The sequence below is a fragment of the Camellia sinensis genome, chromosome 13, assembly GCF_055761805.1.
Source record: "Camellia sinensis isolate YWXY chromosome 13, ASM5576180v1, whole genome shotgun sequence".
In the NCBI taxonomy this organism is placed as follows: domain Eukaryota; kingdom Viridiplantae; phylum Streptophyta; class Magnoliopsida; order Ericales; family Theaceae; genus Camellia; species Camellia sinensis.
In genome coordinates, this window is record NC_138973.1 from 6,840,440 (window position 1) to 6,852,693 (window position 12,254).

General features: G+C 32.9%; 1 protein-coding gene across 1 annotated transcript; it reads right to left on the reverse strand.

Annotated features, from left to right (window-relative positions):
* Nucleotides 1-398: 398 nt before the first annotated feature.
* On the reverse strand, nt 399-5,799 carry LOC114256681 (cytochrome c oxidase subunit 6b-2). The gene is made up of 4 exons (XM_028196352.2): nt 5,449-5,799; nt 3,847-3,935; nt 3,622-3,703; nt 399-845 (listed from the first exon to the last, which is right to left on the reverse strand). The coding sequence occupies exons 1-4, from the start codon at nt 5,455-5,457 to the stop codon at nt 792-794; spliced, it is 234 nt and encodes a 77-aa protein (XP_028052153.1). The 5' UTR covers nt 5,458-5,799; the 3' UTR covers nt 399-791.
* Nucleotides 5,800-12,254: the final 6,455 nt, after the last annotated feature.

The window sequence follows — 12,254 nt, forward strand, 5'->3', positions numbered from 1 at the left end:
CTAATAGAGCCAGAATTTATTCAAGTTAGCAAACTTCTCCATATAATCTTTGCAAGGCAATAATTTCCACAAACATTTTTTTGGCAAAGCTAGATCAACGTGCATCTCATGGCAGTGTCGCAAAAGCTTGGTAACCAGAGGTTGGAGATGGAATATTGGTGATAGTAAATTAATGAATCTAAGAGTCAATTATTAATTTTTTAAAAAAAAAAAAAAAGACTGAATGGACTTTTCAATGGTAAAACTTCATCAAGAAGAAGATGCAGGTGTTTCTGATTTGGACAGCTACCTGCACTACTGAATTCGACCAAAGTTTTTTTTTTTCTTCTTTCTGTGTTGTTTTTTTTGGGTCAAAATACTGGGGCAGAGCAAATATAACTCCCTCAAAAACCCTGGAATGGCAATGAACAAAACACTATCCATTAAGCACCAACAAGAAACAAAACAATGTGATGGCTCGTGAGGAGCAGTCCAGAAAACCTACATTCATTTCTCCTCAATTTTCCGTTTCCCAATCAGCAGGTGAAATGGGACTTGGAAACATCAAAAACACCGAAAATGAAAAAAAAAAAAAAAAAGAACAGAAAAACAGAAACACACCATGCCCCTTCCAAGCTCTTAAGTAACTTGCTTACTAACAATAATCAAGTGTCAATGTTCAAAAAGAGTCTCAGGAGCCTTATTAATCCATTGAGCTTCAAATCAAACCAAATAACTAGCTTCAAACAAAACACAGAATGCTATCTGAAAAAACTCCATGCCAACAAGGTTATCCAAGTGAAGAAGTTCGATTAAAGAGGCCCTGCGAAAATCCCATTCTCCCTCTGCTCATTCCACCTCTCAATCTGCAGAATGAATGGAACGAACAAAATAAGAAAAAAGTAAAGACCTACAACCAATGCATTCATGATTTATTAACTGGCAGCCAGAGATACATAGAATAAATAACTCATTCATGATTTAGTTTAGGACCTACAAATCATTTTCTTATGGTTTTATTTTATTATAATCATCACAGTTTAATCAGAAAACTTAAGGGTTGTTTTGAACCAATCAGGGCAAAGCACGTGTTTTATTTGTTCTTTTATTTTATTTTTTAAAATCAAGAACATAGGAATAGGGGCTTCAAGTGTTGCAAGAGGTTTGGCTTGCCACATGGTTATTCACAGAGGCCACAACACTCTATACCATAAAGTAACATTTTCATGGTAAACATTGTTTCTTAGCCTTGATTATCATGCTCAATCAAGTCTTCACAATGATCAATAAAGTCAATGACTAATATTGTGACTTTGAAAATTGAACCATAGCCAATCCCACATTTATATCAGAGAAAACCAAAGCTTATGAGTCATGACTGAGGCAAAACAAATTCTAAATAAGGCAAACTACGATCAAGAGACCTATTTCTAAACAACTATGCTATCTAAATTGTTTTTTTCTTTTTGTTCTGTATTCTTCTTTGGTCTTCATGTATGTGTATCTTGTGTGCTTGCACCCACACACAGATCAGACTAGTGTAAAATTCTTCATAAACTCAAAAACTTCTTGGCAACTCTATTTATTCCTAGCTGTCTTCAAAAGATAAGCATCTCTTCCATGCCAAAAATACCATCATCAGGTGTCAGTAGCTAAGCTCACTAAGCCAACAGTCCAATTCAATATTTCAATGTGGAAAGAGAGAGACAGTGAGGATGCCGTTATATAAGTTAGTGGGAAACTTTTCTGCTTCCCAAGCAATATAGGACTCTCTCTGAGTGGAGCCCCAAAAAAGAAAGTCCATATAGGGGGGTGTTTGGGAAGCAACTTTTTTGGCTAAAATAGTACTAAAAGACAAAATATGCTAAAATAGCCAATAAAACAAAATGTTACATCAAATTCATAATCATTTCACCTTTTATCTCACAAACATCACATCCAACTACAAAAAAATCCAACTATCTTTCCAAACACAAAAATTTTAACCTCCTAAAATAGCCTATTAAAATAGCAACTTCCCAAACACCCACATAGTAAGATAACTATACTCATTTATATGTGAAAGTCTGCCTTTGTTTTCACGAGTAGGATTGTTGAATTCTCAAATTGGTTCAATTTTTAAGCTCATTCCCAATCCTGGCCTAAACCTCAGGAAGTGGTTAACTAATATTCTGAGCCAAGATGAACTGTGGCAACAAAGAACCAAATCACACCAATCCAATTTGTAACTCATTTTATCAATATATTATTTTTTAGTTGCTCCACATTTTCTCACAAACCATCACTAGTCTTAAAATATATGTGTGCGCGCTAAAAGCATTTCTTGATTCTACGGATCACACATCATTTGTATTATAGAATTTTATCATGACTTAAATTTAACCAACACTTCAATCCTTTCAAAAAATAAATGATAATAAAATAAATAAATAAATAAATAAAGTAGCTATTCTATCTAGTATACTGATCTATGAAGCATGGACACGGCAGATTTCATGCCGTGGCAGTGTCTGACACGGGGACACGCCGGGGACACGGGGACACGTACGGGACACGCCGGGTGGCGTGTCCCTTTAATTTAATTATTTTTTTACAGGGGACACGGTGGAGACACGGCGGAGACACGCGTGTCCACCAAATCTGGACACGCGTGTCCAAATTTGGACACAGAGAGCCAAAAAGAAGAGTAAAGGAGAAGAGTAAAGGTCTTGAAACAAACCTGGACTTCGATCCAGTCCAGTCGACTTGCTGGCGACCTCCATGACTTCGATCCAGTCCAGTCACTCGCCGGCGACCTCCATCACCTTCGACTTCGACGATCCAGTCGCCCTTCGACTTCGACGAGCTCTCTCTCTCACCTTCTCTCCCTCGCGATCGCGATCGCGATCGATCGCTTCTTCCTCTCTCTCTCTCAGTCACGTCTTATTTAATCTGCTGATTCATATATGTATATAATATATAACTATTATTATAATCTGCTCTGCTGGATTCATATATATATAATATAACTATTATTATTATATTATAATAATAACTGAAAGTATTATTATTATAATAGTATAAAGGATGCCACAGTTATTATTAGTATATAACTATTATATTATCTATACTTATACATATTAATAAAAATAAATAAATATGTATATAAAATAAAATAAAAAAATTAATTAGAACATATTATTTAAAAAATATAATAAATAAATAAAATAATTAATATGTATTAAAATAAAAATATTTATAAAAAAATTAAAAAATCTGCCGTGTCCCCTGCCGTGTCCGTGTCCCCATTTTTTAAAAATTGACGTGTCCCGTGTCCGTGTCAGTGTCCGTATGCGTGTCCGTATCCGTGTCCGTGCTTCATAGATACTGATTCATCAAGACTTGGTGTAAACATATAAGCACATACTCTAAACTATAAAATAAAAATGCCAAACCACATAGTATTAATATATTAAGGAATCCAGAAGCATAAAAGTGAAATTGATTAATTTGGTATAATTGTAGTCAATTCATCATCTGTGCAAACAGGACAAAATATAACTCATTAAGCCTATCTACCATAATGCATCCAAACATATTAGAAGAAATTGCCAAGTCAAAACAAACCAAGAAAAAATTTATTTTAATAGCAATGGCACTCACCCATTCACCTGGGCAAAGGGACCGGTAATATTTGGCAAACCTCTGACATTCACTAGACTCCTCTCCTTTTGCTGCTAAGCACCTGCAGTTTTTGATTGAAGAATAAAAAATAAAAAAAGACAATTACATAGTTCTACAATAAGTTGGTAAGATGTTTAAAACTCTTTGTATAGAGCCCATTCATTCATGAATGCCTCAAAATGCTATAATACTAAAAAGGTGTGCCTGTGAAACTCAATGTAGCGAGTGAAACAGTGTCTGGTCTGATTGGTTGTAGGAAACCGAAAATCAGCTGGTGCAGTCTTCAGTTCAATCTGAAAGGAAACATAAAGAAGTTGATATTAGTAAAAAAGAAAAAAAAAAACAACAACAACAACAAATAAGTTTCAATACCCTTTGTGGCAAATTTGTGACAGTTTTTATGTCAAACATAAATAAGTTTTACATTGACAGTTTTAATGTTAAACATCACAAGTTTGAGCAAAATGACTTAGAATCCAATAATAAAATAAAATTAATGTAGATTTATACCAATTAATCATTCATTCATCAAACTTTACAAATTAGTGTTATGTTGCATTTTTTATTATCTTTGAATGAAGTATTCATATATCTAGCATATAATAAATATATAAAAATACACATTCTGCGTGTGTTCCCCGTGTCATGTTTTGTATTTTTTTAAAAATTGTCATGTTGACATGTTCATGTCCATGCTTCTTAACTCAACACTTCGAAATTCTAAAAACAAAAGATTAATTGACTCTCTTGCTTCTTCACACACAGTGTGTCTACTTGTATTACAGTAACTCCAACTTATCATACGATCCACCATCAGGCATTTATTCCCACTAAGAGTCAAACCTTGATGATATAAGCAATCAAAAACATAACATCTAAATTTCACATCCAAATTACTAATGTAATCATATCTTCATCTCTCATATTCTTCTTGAGGTAAAGCTCTATTTATTACCATGACTCTTTTGCTATAAAGAAATTTGTATGTGCTTGTACAAGTGTATGTGAGTGTAACCAAACATGTTTGAAGATTTCAAATTTTGACAGAAGATTTCTAATCAAATGACTTGTACAAGAAAATTAACTTTCTTGAGTTTCTATCACGTACATGCTAAATAAACTCAAAAAAAAAAAAAATATCATATTTATTTTTTTTCTTACCCTCACTTTCCGCCACTTTCATCCTAAACAAACTAGGCCTGAGAACTTTCAATGTCCCAAGTTTTGTTTTTTGCATAGCACATATATTTAAATGTTTGATGATTGTTTTATGGAATTCTAGTCTTCTCATAGAAAATTCCACTAGTCAGAAATCAGGAAACCCATATCCCCAAGTTGGAAATCCTCCATCCCAAAAAGCAAAATTACCGACAATACAGATCCCTTTTTTTTTTTTTTTTTCTTTTTTCTTTTTTTTATTAACAACAAACAATACCCTACATTATATAATTGACTCAACCAAAATGGCATTCAAATTATTTTTCAAGTTACTCTTAACATGAACCATCAAATAGTAAAAGAATATCAATTTCATCCCATATTCACTATACACAAATACAGACAAAAAAAAAAAAAAAAAACAGGGCAAGGTTATGGGCTCTACTTTATTTCTCTCTCGAGAATATAGGATTGATTTCAAGAATTTAAAAAACCCTTCTGTAGACAGAAAATTAATGACAGGTCTGTGAAGATCAGATACAATATCAAACGAAAATTTCATGGAAACAGGTTTAAATCATTGAAATGATAGTTTTGAATCGATAAATCAAATGAAAAAATCCAACTAAAAATTAGGGTTTTCCTTACCTCGGCCATTGCGATCAAGATCAAAGAGAGAAACAAACGTCAGCTTCCAATTTGCGCGTGAGAGAGAGAGAGAGCGCTAACGGGGTCGATGAAATGCGAGGGGATTCATATAGTGGACCAACGCAGTTCGACCGAAGGTCAATCAGAAACTGCCACGTTTGCAAGGACGCTTAGTTTTTTTTATAGGTAAATTATACTTTCCCCTTATGTTTCATAATTTTGTAGTATTTTATAATTTTTTTATTTTTATTACGTGACATAAAATAGATAAATTATATTTTGTCCTCTTAAATTCTACAATTTCTTACTATTTCCCCCTTCCTTCCACTCTTGTTCTCTTCTTCAAATTCATCTCATCCTCCAGTACCATTTGCATTGCCTCTATATTCCATGACCAGTGTTCACATATGCGTTCAGCCAAATACATCTATGTTTAATTGAGTTTTTAAATTTTTTACTTTTTTTTTTGAAAACTAGTTTAGTAAGAAACTAAAATGTAAAAAGGGAAAATTAGTCTAGGGTTCCTCTCCCACTTTTCGTAATGGAAGAGATCTACAAAATTATTTTTTGATGTCTAAGGTCCTTAAACATATCCCCTCTTTGTCTCTCCTTCCATGCCCGATCATTTACAGCAATTTTCTTTGCAGCAAGAATTTTGATCCTAACCTCTCTTAAGGCACTTAAAGCCACCTTAAAACTATACTTTGATGCCATCCCTTCCTCCACACAGTTAATCTATCTACATGTATTACTTTTCTTCATGGGCACAACTTTGTACGTTTGACATTTCCTCATTCATGATGGACATGGATGTCTCTCCTCCAGATTACAACAGCAATAGCAAACCGACAGTGCTGGGTTATACTCTGATGCTGTCTTTTTTTTGCGCCGGTGGTAGCGCTTGTTTCTGGGTTTGCATCGATAGTCATGGTGTGTGAGGAAGAAAGATGTTGCGTGTTGGTTTCGGCGTGCAGATCTTGCAGATGAGTTGATTTTTTTGACCCGTCTGCTCGATATAGGTACTGTGCATGCTGATAGCTTATTGGGATGGGTAAAAGCTAATCATCTTTATATATTATAGTGCAAAAAACAGTGGGCTGTGATATTTTTGGTCGGCTCTGGTTGCGTCCGCAAAGCTGATTCAGATGATCCATTATCAGAAGGTGTTGAGGTTGGTATTGGTCGATGCTTCACATTGGTGCTGGCTCAGTGCAGAGGGAGAGAGAGTTGTTTGTTCATAGCTTCTGATGGTACATATGTTTTTGCTGGTGCTGCTGGATATTCTCCTCTGTGATGCTGGTACTGGTGTTGCGTATTTTCCAGCGAGTAAGAAAACAAATTTAGCAAAACAAAAGCACTAAATTTGGCAAATTTGATTTTCTGGGTAAACAAACAGAGTGGAGTGGAGCTGATAAATGCATATATATATATATGATACATGCACATATATATACAATGTCAGCACATATATATATCCAGTGTTGAATATAACATCTTCAGATTCAAAATTTCTCTGAGTGTTGAATATAACGTCTTTTGATTTTCTGGGTTTCGTAGAATTGGAGTTGTTTTTGGAAAAGCAATATTTGGACCCCTACTTGAAAAATATTGGAAAAAGAAGCTTGAGGAAGATGTAGCAGTAGAGGAAGGCTTAAAGTGATCCAGAGAAATTCTTCATTCATTTTCTCTGGGAAAAATTTCTATCCAGAAAAATTATGGACCAGAGAAATTTGAATTTTCTCTGGGTTCAACCTAGAGAAATTCATAGCATTAAGTTTAAAGAAAATCTATCACAAACTCATAGAAGAACTATTAATTTGTTTGTGCAGAAAATTGTGATTGAATCAGCAGTAGCAGAACCAAAGACAAATTGATCAAATCAGAGTTTTATAGTTCTAGAGAAATTCTAGACCAGAGAAATTTGAATTTTCTCTGGGTTGAACCTAGAGAAATTCTTTGGAAGTCCAAAATTTCTTTGCTTCCAACTGATGATGGGTTGCTTTGCTTCTAACTGTCAAAATTGAACTGCTTATACATACTCTCTCTCTGTCTCTGATTGTTGGGTTTGATTACGGAGCTGGATGAGTTTTGAATAATCTGGGAAGTTATTGGCCGACCCATTTCTTTAGCCATCTTATCATTCTTATTCATGTTACCCATTTCCCTTTTTTTTTTTCTTTTTTTTTTCCTCCAATTTTACAATGCATAGTGAGTGCTTGATTAGTTTCCTCCAAATTATGTATACACACGCAATGATTTTATATATATTATGTATATTTTCATAGATTTCACACTCATATATACCTGTACCCATGTGTGTATGCTTAATTTCATTCATTCAATGGTTGTGTTTCTTAGTCTGCAAATCCCACTGATGTTATTGCTTCTTTTTTTTTTTTTTTTGGTAACCAGCTCGATGATGTATGCACTTTCTGTCCTCCATTAACCACTCCTCCACCGTCTCTTCCTCCAACGAGTGCAACCTTTTCTTTTCCAACTTTATCTGGATTTCCAGCAAGAGCAAAGGTTGCTTGAAAAAAGGGTTGCTACGTTGTTGTCTAGAGAAATTTTCTCTGGACCAATTTTCTCTGTGACGTGAATTTTCTTTGAACTAATTTTCTCTGGACCAATTTTCTCTAGATCAATTTTCTCTGGACTAATTTTCTCTGAACCAATTTTCTCTGGATCAACTTGAGGGACCTTAGACATTATGAAAATATTAGATGTCCTTTATGCTATAAAATCTTAATACGAGGGACCTTAAAAAAAACCCCATGTAAAAATGCTATTATTTTCATATAATTTCTGTTTTTTGGAGAATTGTTTTTGGAAAATTTAAAAAAAAAATTGATATTTTTTTGTGAAACTTAATTATAATTATTCAAAAAAAAAATTCTAAAATTCAATCAAATTTTAATATAATTTATTTTTGAAGAATTTTTTTTAAGGTCCCTAATATTAAGATTTTATAAAAGAAATGACATACAATATTTTCATAGTAATTAAAGTCTCTTGACATATCTACAGAGAAAATTCGGCTCCTAGAAATTTTGCCCGACTCAGAGAAATTTCGCTCCGAATCAGAGAAATTTTAATTTTCATAGAGAAATTTTGAAATTTCTCTTTGATTATACCAGAGAAATTTGAGTCAGGAACGAAATTTCAATGAGTTGGTTAAAATTTCTCTAAGTCAAATTTTCTCTGTGAAAATGTTGAGGGGCCCTATCTAATAAAAAAAAATATCTTGGACCTTTCATACTAAACAAAGTTGGAGAAGGATGTTTCACTAATTTTTTCTTTATTTTTATGCAACATAGCTACCAAAGTAGCATTCATTTGCAAAATCAAAAAAAAAAAAAAATTAATAGCCAAAATAAAAAAATTGTAAAACTTCAAAGAGGATTGTAAAACTTCAAAGGGGTATAGCATTTTTACATAAGTTTTTGAAAGTAAATTGGAAAAAATTTAAAATAATAAGAAGATCAAAATAAGAAAAAAAATTATGAATTTTATTTTTAAAAAAAATAGATAGCTACACTTATTCTAATGGGGAATTTTTTTTAAGGTCCCTAATAAGAGTAATTTACAGCATAAAGGACACCAAAAATAGGAATGATGTCTCAGGTCCCTCACTAACGACAGGCGCGTTTTTAATTTTTTTTTGGATCAAAATACCCTTCACAGATCAACATAGAATGCTCAACTCGATTGCATTCCGACGACTCAATTCATTCCGAACATCCAACCATTTTCATGAGTAAGAGAACATGAGAATTAGGGTTTCACTATCATCTTCACTGTCGCCATTATGGTTTCATTATCTTCTGCCAAACTCTTTTCAATTCGTTCCTCACAAATTTTTCTGACCCGTTTTCATTGTTCATCGTCATCTCAGTTCATCTTCATCTCATTGCATCTTCATCTCAAGCCATTTCAGTTCGAAATTAGGGTTTTCATCATCACTCTAGTAAGTTTTTTCCAATCAAACTAGTTTTTCTCCTAAACACAGTTGACTAGCCTTCCATTAATTAGGATTTCAATTTCATAATAAAAACCTACATGAATTTGAAAAATGTTATTTCCCTAAGTTTCGAACTTATTCTTGAAGATGTTTGTGTGATTTTGTCTGTAAATTTCTCTGTCATTTGAATTTCTCTAGTATTTGCTTGATCTATGTGTTTTCTTTGAATTTTCTCTGGCATGTTTATTCCCCCATTTGTTTCTGGTTATTCCATATTTTTCTCTGGTTTTCTGTAAATTTCTCTGACATTTTCATATTATGGAATTCATATTTTTTTTGACTTGCCATGTTTAATTTTCTCTGTCATATATGTAATTTTCTCTGGCTTGCCATGTGTAATTTTCTCTGGTATGTTTATTTTGTTCCATTCTTAAATTTTCTATGGCTACATCACTTTTCTCTTTTGTGTGGTTCTGCCATGTTCCATTTTCTCTAGTTGTTTGTAAATTTCTCTGGCATTTTTCATATTATGGAATACAAACATGTTTAATTTTCTCTAGCTTACCATGTGTAATTTTATCTGGTATGTTTATTTTGTTCCATTCTTGAATTTTCTCTGGCCACATCACTTTTCTCATTTGTGTGTGTCTGTTATGTTCAATTTTCTCTGGTTGTCTATAAATTTCTCTGGCATTTTCATATTATGGAATGAACATTTTCTCTAGTTTGCCTTGTTTAATTTTCTTTGGCATATATGTAATATTTTCTGGCTTACCATGTGTAATTTTCTCTGATATGTTTATTTTGTTCCACACTTGAATTTTCTATGGCCACATCATTTTTCTCCTTTGTGTGTGTCTGTCATGTTCTATTTTCTTTGCTTGTCTGTAAATTTCTTTGGGATTTTTATATTATGGAATGCATATTTTCTCTGGCTTGTCTTGTTAATTTTCTCTGGCATATATGTAATTTCTCCTGGCTTGCCGTGTGTAATTTTCTCTGGTATATGTTTAGTTTGTTCCATTCTTGAATTTTCTCCGGCCACACCACTTTTCTCCTTTGTGTGTGTTTGTCATGTTCCATTTTCTCTTATTGTCTGTAAATTTCTCTGGGATTTAATGTTGACATCTTTATGTTTTCATTGTCTAAAAATGACGAAACGTAAAAGTAGCAAAACACCATAAACACCAAGTAAGAAACAGAAACTCTATAAATAAGATAATCTAATTTGAATATTTCTTAAAACTAACTATACCTATAATTTGTATGCAGTGGATTGTGGCCTCTTCGTTTGCTACATAATGAGACAATATAGCAACCATGAACCTATCAGCTCAACATTGTCAAAACAAGACGTCAGGTTCACGAGGACAGAAAATCATAGAGAGATTTGCGACCGAAATTGGCCGGTCATGGACAGAATCAATTGAAATATCACCAAAAGAAGAACTAAAAGTATAATAGTGAAAGCATACTAGTGAAATGAAGACAATGTACACAATGTAATTAGGAATGACCCTTCAATTTTTTTTCTTTTCGTACATTGAAGAAATGATGTTTTTGACATATATGTATATATATTGTTTTAACTAATGTAAATTTCATAACTATCAATGGTTAAATATTTTTTTTTATAATGCATATTTAGTGGTGATTATCAACACAATCCACGCAAAGAAAATTGTCTAAAGAAATTTTTCTTGTATGAAGTTACCAGAATTTCACAAAAAAATTTAACTCATATCGTGCCAAAATGGTGCCTATATGATCATGTAATTTGTAATGCACTGTGTTGGTACGAAACAATCATCAAATTCAAAAAACACAATGCACACTGTAGTTTTCTCTGCTATTGGTAAATTTCTCTAAATGAATTTAAGCACACAAAACACAGTGCACTATTAACAAATTTCTCTGGATGAATTTGACCTCACAAAACATAGTGCAGAAAGTAATTTTCTCTGCTAGTGGCAAATTTCTCTAGATGAATTTGCCACAATGCACATAGTAAATTTCTCTGAATGAATTTCACCTCACAAATTTCTCTAGATGAATTTGACCTTACAAAACATAGTGCACAAAGTAATTTTCTCTGCTACTGGCAAATTTCTCTGGATAAATTTGCCATAATGCACATGGTAAATTTCTTTGGATGAATTTGACCTCACAAATTTCTCTACTATTGACAAATTTCACTGGATGAATTTGACCTCACAAAACGCAATGCACATTTCAACAAACACAATGCACATAGCAAATTTCTCTGCCATAGGAAAATTTCTCTGGATCAATTTGATTGGTATTATAAAGGCACTCCCAAAGTATGTTTCTAAAAACGCAACACAAAAAGTAATTTTCACTGCTATTAAAAAATTTCTCTGGATGAATTTGATTGGTATTACATATGCACTGTCCAAAAAGTACATTTCACAAAACAAAATACACAAAGTAATTCTCAAATGTATTATTCAATCAATAAATGTAATATCCTCAACTATTTAACAAAGGTTCCTTACATGTCCTCTTATTATGGCGATCAATCCTATCACATCGACTACACTTAATCACCCTTTTAAACTCTTCAGTAGAAGCAATTTTGTTCTTCTTTGGCCTCCCAGCTAGTCTCTTACTCAATGCAAGTAAAATCATAGCATCATCAATTCAATTCGCATGAAACATTAATGATAATAGTATCATTCCCATATTTGCACAGCAACAACACTGCACTGTCCATCTAAACTAAAACAAAAAATACCAAAAATAACTTGTTCAATATAAAAATACTTCACAAGAACAACATAAAAGTCTAGAGAAATTTCTAATAATTATAATTTTCTCTGGATTA